The sequence below is a fragment of the Geotrypetes seraphini genome, chromosome 5 (genome assembly GCF_902459505.1).
Source record: "Geotrypetes seraphini chromosome 5, aGeoSer1.1, whole genome shotgun sequence".
NCBI lineage: Eukaryota > Metazoa > Chordata > Amphibia > Gymnophiona > Dermophiidae > Geotrypetes > Geotrypetes seraphini.
Genome location: NC_047088.1, coordinates 224,499,807 through 224,514,337, shown reverse-complemented (window position 1 = coordinate 224,514,337; position 14,531 = coordinate 224,499,807). Strand labels below are relative to the sequence as shown.

The following is a 14,531-nucleotide window of genomic DNA, read 5'->3' as shown; positions in this document are numbered from 1 at the left end:
CTTCCACAAAAAAGTCTTCCTCGTCCAGGCCTCAATCCAGACCTTTCAGCTCTTTGAGGCCGCCAACTCCTCGATCGAGGTCTCCAATTCCAGATCCCAGGACTCAGCTGATTCCAATGCCTCCTCCAAGTCTGTCTATTCCTTGGGTTATCAATACTCTAGAGAGGCTTCGCCTTCGTCCTCCACTTGAGGCGCCTCGAGGTCATCGAGTCCTTCTCAAGACCAGGCTCTGGCAGATCAATTGTCCTTTTCCTCCTTCCTTTGTCAAATGGCTGACGACCTGGATATTAAATTGGACGCTGGTTCTAAATACTCTAAGGAGTATTTAGAAGAAATGCATCTGCCTCAACCTCCTGCAGAGTCACTCAAGCTTCCTCTTAACAGGCTTTTGTCTCAAACTTTCAAACGAAATCTGGAGACTCCTTATGCTATACCTGCTGTTCCAGGCAAATTGGAATCGAGGTATAGAACTCTACATTGCAATGACTTTAAGAATTCACAACTATCTCACCAATCCCTCCTTGTGGAATCCTCATTGAAGAGAACCCATCCTTCCAGAGTCTATGTGAAGGAAACACCATGGACAAGTTTGGTCATCGCCTTTATCAGATTTCCATGATGGCCTCCAGAGTCCTCAACTACAATTTTATCTTCAAGACTTATTTTAAGTTCTTGATTGATCCATCTTCCAAGTTTTATGAAGAACTTGGATGAACATAGACATGTGGAGTTTCTGGAGCTCTCTGCTACCTTGGCGCAACTCCGATTACATCTTCTCCAGTCATCTTATGATGCCTTTGAACTTACTTCAAGGGTCACTGCTTTCTCAGTAACGATGCGCCGCCTGGCCTGGCTTCGTACCATTAATATGGAGCCCAATCTTCAGGATCGTCTGGCTAATATTCCTTGTGAGGGCAATGACCTCTTTGATGAATCCATAGAGGCCACCACCAAGAAGTTGCCTGAGCATGAAAAATCTTTTGCTTCAGTTGTCAGACCTAAGCTTAAACCAGCTCCTGCAAAACCTTCTCGACCTCTTCCATCCTTCCAGAGGTGTTATCCACCAAGGGTGGCTCCTTACACTCGAGCACCTGCCAAGAAACAACAGCAGCAGAAGCAACAGAAACCTCGGTCTTCTGCTGCACCTAAGGCTGCACAGCCTTTTTGACTGTCTCAAACAGAGTATAACCTCCCTTCCCCCCATAGGAGGTCATCGCCATCATTTTTACCATCGATGGGAGACCATTACATCCAAACTCTGGGTGTTGTCAATAATCAGGGAAGGATACTCTCTTCATTTCACTCAGGTTTCACCAGAGCTTCCTCCAAGAGAGTATCGTTCCAATCCATCTCAGACTGCCCTTCTTCTTCAGGAAGCTCAAGCTCTGCTTTGTCTCCATGCCATCGAGGAAGTTCCTCTGGAACAGCAGAGCAGGAGGTTTTACTCCCGTTACTTCCTAGTTCCGAAGAAGACGGGCGATCTGAGACCCATTCTGGATCTTGGGGTTCTCAACAAATTTTTAATCAAAGAAAAATTTTGCATGCTGTCCTTGCCATCCCTTTATCCCCTTCTAGATCAGAACGATTGGTTATGTTCTTTAAATCTCAAGGAGGCTTACACTCACATTCCCATTCATCCAGATTCCCGTCAGTACCTCAGATTTTGGGTGGGGAATCTGCATTATATCTGCATTATCAATACCGAGTGCTACCCTTTGGCCGGGCATCATATCCCAGAGTGTTCACCAAGTGCCTAGTGGTGGTAGCAAAAGCTCTAAGGAACTATGATCTTCAGGTATTTCCCTACCTAGATGATTGGCTCATGAAAGATTCAACATCTCAGGGGGTTATTGTAGCGACCCAACAGACTACGTGATTCCTACAAAACTTGGTATTCGAAATCAACTTTCCCAAATCCCAACTTCAGCCCTCTCAGAAGCTACAGTTCATCGGAGCTGTTTGGACACTATCCACCTCAGAGCACTCCTCCCTCAACAACGGCTGGATGCTCTTCTTCAGTTCTGTCACAAAGTGTCTTCCCGTTATTCACTCACAGCGAGACATATGATGGTACTACTAGGTCACATTGCCTCCAGTTTATTTGTCTCCTTTTGCCAGACTTCACCTCATAATTCCTCAGTGGACCCTTTCATCTCAGTGGACGCAGGCTTGCAAACCACTCTCTCAACACATTACAGTCACTCCTTTGTTGAGACAGTCTTTCCACTGGTAGATGCTCTCTTCCAATCTCTCCAGAGGTTTACTGTTTCAGACGCCACCTCATCAGAAGATCCTCACAACAGATTCCTCGACCTACGCTTGGGGTGCTCACCTCGACGGTCTTCGTACTCAAGGCCACTGGTCCAGCATGGATTGTCAGTATCACATCAATCTGTTGGAACTCAGAGCGATCGTCAATGCTCTCAAAGCTTTTCAACATCTTCTTCATGACCAGGAAGTCCTCATTTGGACGGACAGCCAAGTCGCCATGTACTATGTCAACAAGCAGGGAGGAACGGGATCTCTCTTCCTTTGTCAAGAAACTCTAAAGGCTTGGGATTGGGCAGGCCTCCACACCTTCCTGAAAGCTGTCTACATCCAAGGGGTGAAAAATGGCGGATTAATTGAGTCGTCTTCTGCATCCTCACGAATGGACACTCAATTCCTCGCCTCTTCATCACATTTTTTCTCTTTGCATCTCCCCACAACCACAAACTGCCTCAGTTCTGCTCCAGGATATACTCTCCTCATCGCCTCGAGGCAGATGCTTTTCTGTTGGAATGGACGAATCTCTTCCTGTATGCATTCCCTCCATTACCTCTCATTCTCAAGACTCTTGTCAAGCTGAAGAAAAATCATGCCACCATGATTCTGATAGCTCCTCGGTGGCCGAGACAACCTTGGTACTCCCTTCTACTTCAACTCAGCAGCAGGGAGCCATATCTTCTACCAGTTTTTCCATCTCTGCTTACACTTAGTCAAAGGTCTCTACTTCATCCCAACCTGCAGTCTCTGCACTTGACAGCATGGTACCTCTCAACATAACTCCTCTTCAGTTTTCTCAAACTGTAAGAGACATTTTAGAGGCTTCTAGAAAGCCTGCCACTAGACAATGCTACCATCAAAAATGGACTAGATTTTCTACGTGGTGCATCTCTCATGACATGGAGCCTCGAGATACCTCCTTGTCTTCTGTCTTGGATTATCTTTTGCACTTGTGTACCTCTGGCCTCAAGTCTACATCTCTCCGAGTCCATCTCAGTGCAATTGCTTCTTTCCATCAGCCTATTGAAGGGAAACCCCTCTCTGCTTATCCAGTGGTTTCCAAATTTATGAAAGGACTTTTCAATGTCAAACCTCCTCTCAAACCGCCTCCAGTGGTTTGGGATCTCAATGTTGTTCTTGCTCAGTTAATGAAGCCTCCATTTGAACCAATGTCTACGGCTCATCTGAAATATCTCACTTGGAAAGTGGTGTTTCTCATTGCTCTCACATCTGCTCAAAGAGTCAGTGAGCTGAAAGCTTTAGTTGCTGATCCACCTTTCACAGTTTTCCATCATGACAAGGTGGTCCTCCATACTCATCCTAAGTTCTTACCTAAAGTGGTTTCAGAATTTCATCTCAACCAATCTATTGTACTTCCAGTGTTTTTACCAAGACCTCATTCTCATCCAGGAGAATCGGCTCTTCATACTCTGGACTATAAATGTACTTTGCCTTCTACCTAGAACGCACCAAACCACAGAGATCTGCTCCTCAAACAAGTTGGGACATCCAATTTCTAAGCGTACCATCTCCAACTGGATGGCTGCTTGTATCTCTTTCTGTTATGCCCAGGCTGGACTGCATCTACAGAGTTGAGTCACAGTCCACAAAGTCAGAGCAATGGCGGCTTCAGTAGCTTTCCTTGGATCCACTCCTATTAAGGAAATTTGCAAAGCTGCCACCTGGTCCTCAGTTCATACTTCACCTCTCATTATTGTCTGGATGTTTTCTCCAGACGGGATGGCATTTTTGGCCAGAGAGAGTTACAAAATTTATTCTCTTAAGTTGCCAACACTCCCACCATCCCATTCTGGTTAGCTTGGAGGTCACCCATATGTGAGAATAGGCTGCCTGCTTGTCCTGGGATAAAGCACAGTTACTTACTGTAACAGTTGTTATCCAGGGACAGCAGGTAGCTATTCTCACAACCCACCCACCTCCCCTGGTTGGCTTCTCTGCTAGCTATCTGAACTGAGGAGACTCTCCCTGTGCTGGGCAGGAAGGCACTCGCGCATGTGCAGTGCATTAGACTCGAAACTTCTGAGTTTCTACAAGCAAGTCTGTCCGCATCTGTGCTCTGTGGATGACGTCACCCATATGTGAGAATAGCTGCCTGTTGTCCCCGGATAACAGTTGTTACGGTAAGTAACTCTGCTTTCTGTTACATCTACTCTGGAGTCCTTACGTTCAGTGATCAATCCATTCCCACGAATCAGGTTTTGCAGAAGTGTGATACTTATAACTTTCAACACCTCCCACATTGCCAGTGAAGTGTAGTGCCCCCTTCAGTTTTTTTCTTATGCAAGCGAACCATGTAGAGGTGTTTCTAATCTGCTGTTCTTAATTTTCCTTATTTTCGGCTTTGGTTTTTTTCTGAGGCTTTTGTGCCCTGAGATCCCATATTTGTGGGATGCTCTGCCTGGGAAAAGATGCAGGTTCCATGGAGCCGGACTTCAGCTCATAGGGCAAACTTTTGGGTGGACCTGTGGAGCCGGCTTTGCTGTGTGCTACATAAGGGCTTGAGATCTGTTCCCCTGGGAGCCAGCTCGCCTTCAGAATTTTTCAGTGGCTTGAGCGCAGGCTGTGGATACCTTGAGTAAGAACCCTCAGGGTATCAAGGATCCAGCTGCATAATTTGCACACACTCACTTTGAGGTTCTGTGGGGATGAAGGTCTTAGATGGGGTCAGTCTGTCTGGCAGCCTGAACATTCCAAAAAACAAACAACAAAGTCCCGACTAGGATCCGAGTTTCAGCGATACCATTGCCTTCCTCAGTGGGCAATTTTTTATGCATCAGCGTATCTCTATCCAAAAAGAAGCGTTTCTTTTTGGATGGAGAGACGTCAACGCATATGAAATTGTCCCCTGAGGAAGGCAATGGTATCACCGAAACTCGGATCCTAGTCGGGACTTCGTTTGTTTTTTTGAACTTTACTTGTTTTAAGACTTGTTATGAAACTTTGATACAAACGACAAATAAAGGCTCAGTGGCCACAGGTTGGATGTGACATCTCCAGTGCCTCTCTTTGTTGATTTTGCTTTGTCTCGAGACCTGGTACTTTCTTTCCCTTTCCTGCTGCTTAAAAAGTTGTGGAACCACGGGGTGGAAGGGGATGTCTACCGATGGATTAAACACTGGTTGGAGGGCAGGAAACAGAGGGTTGGAGTAAAGGGCCAATACTCCGACTGGCAAAGGGTCACGAGCGGAGTTCCGCAGGGGTCAGTACTGGGACCGCTCCTGTTCAATATATTTATAAACGACCTGGAGACGGGGACAAATTGTGAGGTTATAAAATTTGCAGATGTCACCAAACTCTGCAGCAGGGTTAGAACCACGGAAGACTGTGAGGACCTCCAAAGTGACCTAACGAAACTGGAAAAATGGGCAAAAAAGTGGCAAATGAGCTTTAACGTAGAGAAATGCAAGATCATGCATGTAGGGAAAAAAAACCCGATGTTCAGCTACAAAATGGGGTGATCATTGCTAGGGGTAAGTAACCTTGAAAGAGACCTGGGTGTGTTGGTGGATACAACACTGAAGGCATCGGCACAATGTGCGGCAGCCTCAAAGAAAGCAAACAGAGTGTTGGATATCATCAAAAAGGGTATCACGACCAGGACGAAGGAAGTCATCATGCCACTGTATCGTGCAATGGTGCGCCCCCCATCTGGAGTACTGTGTCCAGTACCGGTCACCATACCTCAAGAAAGACATGGCAATACTTGAGGGAGTCCAGAGAAGAGCAACTAAGTTGGTAAGAGGTATGGAAAACCTTTCATACACTGATAGGTTAGATAAGCTGGGGCTTTTCTCCCTGGAAAAGCGGAGACTTAGAGGAGACATGATAGAAACCTTCAAAATCTTGAAAGGCATAGAGAAGGTAGACAGGGACAGATTCTTCAGACTGAGGGAAGCCACAGATACAAGGGGGCACTCGGAGAAATTGAAAAGGGACAGGTTTAGAACAAATGCTATGAAGTTCTTCTTTACTCAGAGGGTGGTGGACACATGGAACGCACTCCCGGAGGCTGTGGTAGGGCAGGGCACGCTACAGGGGTTCAAAGAAGGTTTGGATAAATACCTACAGGATAAGGAGATTGAGGGGTACAGATAGACATAGAGATAGGTATAGGAAAGGCAGGGCAGATAGACATAGAGATAGGTACAGGAAAGACAGGGACACTTAACAGGTCATGGACCTGATGGGCCACTGCGGGTGCGGGCTGCTGGGCGCAATGGACCTCTGGTCTGATCCAGCGGAGGCAACTCTTATGTTCCCCATATGTTTCTGAGGCAGAAATCCTTTCCATCTCTTCCAGCTGAAGAGAAAGCTGACAGACAGGCACTTTCACAGAACTTAAGTATAGCCCCATTACTTCCTATTTCTTTGTCTCTCTCTCCTTGGACGCTGCCAGTCTGTCTGTCATTTTTTCTGTCTGTCTGTTTTAAATTCCTGTTGCTCATTGTTCTTATTTTTTCTAAGTTACAGAGCAGAGCAGAATGGTATGATGTCTGGGGTGAAGTTCCCTCTTACCTCCTTTTCTTTGTATTCTGTTCCAGTGGAGCTTGATTGCTTTGGGACATAACTGAAGGGGGCACTACACTCCATTGGCAATGTGGGAGGTGCTGAAAGTTGTAAGTATCACACTTTGCAAAACCCGGTTTGCATGAATAGATTGATCACCTAACGTAAGAACTCCTGAGAAGACTAACAGAAAGATTATTATTCAGGTAAGAACCTAATATTTCATTCTATAGCTTCAGTGGGGAACATGTACAAAGAAACAGGATACTGGGCTAAATGGACCATTGGTCTAATCCAGTATGGCTATTTTTATGGACCTCCTACTGTAACTTTGATTATTTTTAGCCACCTTGATTACATGTCTATAAGATTGTATTTCAAATAAAATTGGAACTTAGAACTACTTTGCTGCAACAGTACTCAAATAGGAGACTCTAAATTGGTCTTGCTAACCCTTTAAAGAGCCCTGGAAATAAAATTTCTGATTTCTCCAACTACATATTCAATATTCTCCCCCAGGACATTCATTCTTCCACTCCAATCCTTCATTGGTCCTGCCAGGGGTCTCTCTGGTGTCCAATGGGGGACAGAAGCAGTCCCAGAGACTTGTGCCCCATTTGTGTCTGGATTCAGATTGGTACTGTTTATCCCCCCACCCCCCATTAACGATAGTGTTATAGCTCTGCCACTAGGGGTTAAGCTGCAGTGAGACTACTAGGAATTGAGCAGTGTCATTATAAACCCAGGCTTCAACAGGCCAGAATTGACTGGGGATTGCTCCTGCCCTCCACTAATCACCAAGAAGGTTCTGGAATATGCAGGGATTGGGGTTGAGGGGTGGCTTCTTATTTATATCATTGGCCCCTTTTAAGAGTCCCTGAGAGCATCAAGCTGCACATTAACAGGTGATGATGAATAATGTAGCTTGTAATGCAAACTAAGCTGTGTTATTCACCTTGAATAATAATGGGGTGCTTTGTATCTAATTCTTTAATACTCATTCTACTACAAAATTGTATATTAAAGGCAAATAATGAATGATTTTGCCATTTAAAGCACATTTTTTTTTAAAAAAGGGCATTTCTTTATTTGTATCTACCTCTTTCAACTGGTTATTTTTAACTAGATAATGCTGGTTTTTAGGGCTAAATGCGCTGTGTCCTAGTATAACTGGTGAATCTTGTTGACTTAATATTTAACCCATTGACAACCCAAATGTTTTAAAAGAAAAAATTTGTCCATTCAGAGGGTAATACAGTATTACCAGAGTTCCTGGATTAAGAGAGCAAGTAAAATGCTTGTTTTGGCATTCTTTTATAAAGACACATAGGTACTTGTATATCTTTATAAAATACTAGCAAAGCATCCAGAAATCACACCTACCTTGAAGGCATTGACATTACCAACTCTCAAGCAGATGTAAATGTCCATACTGTCCAAACTTCAATATTATGCATGCTTACCAAAAAACCGATGCATCATATTATGAAATGTAATTCTACATCTGAATTCAACAAAGCGTGGGGCAGGTACAGGGAGAAGAGGAGATAAGAGGATGCTGCGGATGGGCAAACTAGATGGGTCATTGTGACCTTTATCTGCCATCATGTTTCTATTTGGTATTTTATAAGAGGTAATTTATATGCATACGTGGCCACACTTATGTGCAAATAACTAATACAATTACCCCTTTAATTTCTAAAGTTAACCACACAAATCATATGGACCCCCTCCTCAAGATTTTTTCTTTTATTTAATAACATGAACTATTTCAAAATGCATCAATGATTGAATAACCAAGAGCAAAAATATGACAACATGCATATGATTATTGTTTGAGGAGTAAATAATTTCTGTACTTGCAGTTCTATTTTCATCCCATCTTCCTCTTCTACTTTTTATGTGACATGTAAAATATATATTTAGAATTTTGAGCCATTATCTAATGGAAAAAAAAATTATGCTTTTGTCTTTTAGTCCCAGTGGTTTTCTGTTGTCGTGCTTAGAGCAGGTTAAAACATACCTGTTAAGTGATGGGACTTGTAAGTGTGGCTTGGAATGCCCCCTCATTCTTCCCAAGGTAAGGAACAGAGATACATTTAATTTAGTTCAGAAGCAGAGTAACATTAAAACTAAGTTCATTCAATGAATATGTTTCTAATCTTTCAATGCTTTACTTTTAAAATCCTGAAACAAGTTTGGCTGAACAGTAGGAAAAACCTGCAGTGATGATTTATCTACAGGGTTTTTATTCAAGGTTACAGAAAAAATGCTCTTGATAAATCAGTACCAAACTCTTCCAAATTGAAATAAATAAATCCAATCCTCCTCTGTATCAGTAAATTTATCTTAATTGCATATTATCCCTGTTTACTTTTATTTGATTGCAGTTTTATTTTGTAAACTACCTTAATGTTTATTTAACCAAAGGGTAGCATAGCAAAATGTATTTATGAGCAGTTTAAGTATAGATTGCATTTAGCAGCAATCTGATTTATTTCATCGAATCTACATCCAGTTGGGTACTTTGGAGTAGAGAGTGACGCGGGGACAAAGATTCATTCATATCCCCTCCCCATTCCCACAGTTTTCACCCCTGTCCCCACAGTCTTAATTTTCTTTCCCGTGTCTCCCCACTCACAGCAGAAACATGATTTTATGCAATTTTATAAGCCTAGGGCATTGCAAATAAACATTTTGGGGCAAATTCTGTAAAAAATGCCTAAAGTTAGGCGTCCACAATGTGGATGTCCAGCAACTTAGGTGTCCAAAATAATTGGATAATAAGCCCAATTAATGACTTTAACAAGCAATAATTTAAAATTAGACGTTCAAATACTGTGCACGATTCTCAAAATAGGCATCCACAATTTAATGGACGCCCATCAGAAAAAGCTGCACCTAACAGGATGGGCTTGGCTTTGATATAGATGTCCATTTATAGAATCGCATGCCGCTCAGCGTCTTAATGCGTCTACATTCTCACCTAAAATGTAGGTGTTACAAAAGCAGGTCTACTTTTGAGTATTAGTTGAGCGCAAGTTAGGCGGATGCGACAGGCATCACTTAGGCGTGCCAGAGGCATCAACATATAGGTGAATGGGGCTCCTATTTTGGGGGGTAAAGAGGACTCTATTTTGATATTAAGGTCAAAAGAATAATGCATTACTTAAACAAAGCAAATGATAATATATATATATATATATATATATATATATATATATATATATATATATATAGTAAAACTTTGATTTACGAGCTTAATTCATTCTGAAACCATGCTTGTAATCCAAAACACTCGTATATCAAAGTGAATTTCCCCTTAAGATGATTCATTCCACAACCCAAAAACTTTAATACAAAATACTGTATGTACTTGTATTGTAAGACATCACTCGTTTAGAATAGTCACTACACTCACACAGCGTCAGAGAGAGAAGAACCACCAGCTCAGTTGTGATAATGTGACACATGTATACTGTATGTACTTGTATTGCAAGACTTTGCTTATTAGAACAATCACTACACTAGTGTCAGAGAGAGAATAACCAGTTCTGATGTTGTGATGTGTGTATACTGTATATACTTGTATTGCAAGACATTTCTTGTATATCAAGTTAAAATTTAATAAAATGTTTTGCTTGTCTTGAAAAATACTTGCATACCAAGTTACTTGTAATCCAAGGTTTTACTGTATATTGTATACTAAACCTTCTATTTTTGGGGCAAAGAAGACTCCTCTTTGATAACAATAGAAGATGTTTAATAATGCATTACTCAAGCAAAGCACATGAAATATATATATAGCATACTAATCCTCATTTCCAAAAGGTAAAGAAAATAAAAAGAGAAACCCTACTCACAATGGCTGTGGTTCAGAGTAAGTGGACATGTCTGATGCCCAATCTTGACATCATTGTGACATCATCAATATGCACCTAGATGGCAGAATGTCACTAAAAATAATAGGAACCCCTGCCTAAACGGAAGCGCCTGTGGCTCAGTGATTAAAGGCACTTCCATCTTCCACAGGTTATAGGTTCAAATCCATACAACCTCCCTCCACCCCAGTACCTTAACATCTTCTTTTTGGTCTCATAAGAGAGTATGGGGTTGCCATTTACATTTGCACTCTGCCCTTTTACCCTGAGATGGCTATGATCTCCTAAGATATCATCTCACCTGGCAGGAACCACTGCCTAAAAGGAAGTGCATGCGGCTCAGTGGTTAAAGGTACTTCTTCCATCTTCCACAGGTCATGGGTCCAAATCCCTAGTATGATCAGGTACCCCAGCACATATTCCTATTTTTTTAGTGACAGCCTGCCATCTAGGTGCATATTGATGATGTCACAATGATATCAAGATTGTGCATCAGACATGTCTACTTTGAGCCACAGCCATTGTGAGTAGGGTTTTTCCTCTTATTTTCTTAAACTTAGGGAGTGAGGTTTAGTGTGCAATACATTTTATCATGTGCTTTGCTTGAGTAATGCATTATTAAACTTAATTTTTGATTATTATCAAAGAGGAGTCCTCTTGTGAAGTGCTAGTGAGCGTTTCAAATAATGGCAGCATAGTCGCTTTGCTCCAGTGATCTTTATAATTAAAATCAAGTTTGTCTTCGAAATCGTGTGCCTTTCTAATCCGCACTCACCGATTTACCTACTCAAATAATAGCTAATTCCAACATTGGAAAGCGCTATAAACCTGAGCCTTCCTCTCTGCAAAAAATAACTTCGGATGCGAAGGACGATGATGACACACAAGGCTATCTTAAGTGAGCTGCAAGCCATCCGTGAACTTTTATCTGAAACAAAAGAGGATATCTTCGAGATCAAAACTGACTTAGCAGCTATGAAGTGTGACTTACTGCATTTTGAAAAGAGAATGGAAGATTTGGAATCCAAACAATTGGTAACTCAGAATTTCATAAAGAAGTTGCAGAGCCAGATTAAACGCATGGCCCAGCTAGAGAAAGAGGCTAACATGAAGAGGCTAACATGAGATTGCACCACAACAACTTTCACATCTTGGGTATCCCTGAGGGCCACAAAGGTACTGACATGATAAGGTTCCTGGAATCATTCATTCCTAAGATCTTGGATTTGAAATTTAATGAGGACTTTGAGATCAACAGAGCATGTCGGGTCCCTTCTCATAAATTAACTAACGTCAAGTATCCCTGGCCAATTGTGGTCTGTCTGCCATGTTTTAGCCAGGTTAAGGAAATTATGCAGAGAGCTAAGATAAAAGCTCCTCTTAAATTTTAAATATTTATTTTATTTATATACTGCTTATATCCTAAGTGGTTTACATTTAGGCACTTTATCATATTTCCCTATCTGTCCCAGCGGGCTCAAACTCTATTGTACCCGGGGCAATGAGGGGATTAAGTGACTTGCCCAGGGTCATAAGGAGCAGCGAGGGATTTGAACCTGCAACCTCAGGGTGCTAAGGCTATAGCTCTAGCCACTGCGCCCACACTACATTCTCTTTGTCCCGGACCTAAGTAAACATACAGCTCAATTACAAAAGCAACTACTGGTGTATAGGCCCAAACTGAAAAATCTCCAAGCGAAATATAGTATGTTCTATTCCACCAAACTAAGGGTCACCATCAACAACACAACAAAGGATTTCCAAGATCCGCAAGCTCTCGCTAATTACCTGGAAGAACTCCATCCAACCCAACATTGATGAGACCTAATTACGATGATTTAATCCTAATGCTACAGGACCGTAAAGCAACTGTGTGATTTACTTTTTCTTTCTCAGGTTGTTGTTTTTTCCACTCAGCCTGAAGCCTTGATACCAACTTAAGATGAACAGCAACATGCACACCCTGTTCCTGCTCTATTAATTAGTCAATCCTCAACCATGGATTGAAGAGAAGGTCTGATTTGAGGTTTGAATTATAACTTCCATCTCCTTATTGTGCAAGTGGAAAAGTAGTACGTTAGTCACACTATTTAAAGCATGATGTTTTATAATGGCTACAAGTTAATGCATATATCTGACCTAATGCTACACTGTAATTCTATTTTTCATATCCAATTTTCTAACATTAATGGCTGTCTCATCATATTATGTATTTCTGTGCAATCAGCTTTTCATGAAAGCTACAAATGTTAACTTGCTCCATAGTACATATTATATAATTTACTCGCATACCTTATTGTTCAATATACTTAATTAGTAAAGTCATTCTGTTCCTAATTATAATGCCGCATTATACTGATGATACTAATTTCTTGTTTACTTGATCAATGATCAATCTGCAAATAATTTGCTATGTAATGCTTTTGTTATTCTATAAGCAACTCAAAACTATTTAACTTATGGTGTAAGTAAGATTACTGTTATTGTGCTCCATCCATACAATCCATAGGTGAAATCATTTAATCAGTTCAGCAGAAGCATTGCTTTTAACATGAGCATTGCATAGATATGCATCTTAGATACTTCTGCAGACTAGCCATACAAATTACTTGTTATGACACATTCATATTAGATGTCCTGTTTAACCTTTTCCTATCGTGTGTCCCGGATGACGGGACATTCCAAAAATGTCGATACTATTGTATGTCCCATACTAATAAAGAGCCAGGAACACAAAATATTTGAATTTACAGACTTATGACTTATTTACATTATGTTTACAATAGCCGTAAATGATAACTGTGAATAATACAAAACTTTGCTAAAATAATTACGATTGGAACCAGCATAACATAAAATGTATTACGATAGGAAAAGGTTATTGTTATATTACATATTACATTAGGAGCGTATAATACCACACCACTTTGTTTCACTGTTGGTAAATAATATTAGCTGTTATTTACATATGGCTGTTTTGGTTAAGCTCATACTCCTTAATTTCAATTAAGGATACTATTGACAAACACATAATCCTCAGTTTTCCTGTTGCTAGTTTGCTCTACTGTGCTGTACATGTTCATTCTCTTCCCACAGTTCTTTTCAATTTTTCCATCTCCCACCTTTGTTATGGTGGTGTTGAAAATGTTCATATATGGTCAAGGGTATCAATTCTTATTCCTTAATTCTAATCAGTTACATTAACTATCCATTGTTGGCACATGCTCCACTGTTATGTACCAGGTCAAGAATCAGTAGTTTCACTTCACTATGTCTTTAAAGCTCTCTCCCTAAATGTCAATGACTTCAATAATCCAATTAAAAGAAAAAAAAGATATTGGAATATAATAATAATAATAATTTTATTCTTATATACCGCCAAAGCCATGGTTGTCGAGGCGGTTTACAATAAGAAGAGCTGGACAATCAGCGAAGTAGTCACAATGTTAAATCAGCGAAGTAGTCGCAGTGTTAATCATCGGATACATGTATACAGAATAGGAGAAATAATGAACTATAAATCAATAGGTAACAAATCGGTTAAACAGTTTCGTTTTTACTAATTTTCTAAAACTAAAATAGGATGAGGAGTGCATAATAATGTTACCCAGCCAATCGTTCAGTTTACCTGCCTGGAAAGCTAAAGTTCTGTCCAGGAATCTATAATAATAAAATGCTAAGTGCACATGCGCACTCTCGCCACGTGTTCCCTGAGATCTGATCTGTCGGGATGTGGCCGGTAGGAGTGCGCATGCATGCCAGACAAGCCTCCCTGCTCTCCACCTTGCGCCACTGCAAGGATTCCGAGGAAGGCGGCGATGGTGAGGGGAGCCGCCGTGGCAAATTAAAAATAAACTT

The 14,531-nt window shown here is 41.2% G+C and overlaps 1 protein-coding gene across 5 annotated transcripts in view; it reads left to right on the top strand.

Moving 5' to 3' along the window:
- MBD5 (methyl-CpG binding domain protein 5) overlaps positions 1-14,531 on the top strand; it is a 271,962-nt gene that overhangs the window by 112,791 nt on the left and 144,640 nt on the right. For 4 of the 5 annotated variants that reach the window (XM_033947317.1, XM_033947320.1, XM_033947316.1 and 1 more), the window contains exon 5: positions 8,770-8,872. In XM_033947317.1, coding sequence (XP_033803208.1) covers positions 8,770-8,872 — 103 coding nt within the window. Of the gene's footprint in view, positions 1-8,752; positions 8,873-14,531 lie in introns of those variants that run through there. The other variant, XM_033947318.1, reaches the window with a different exon arrangement.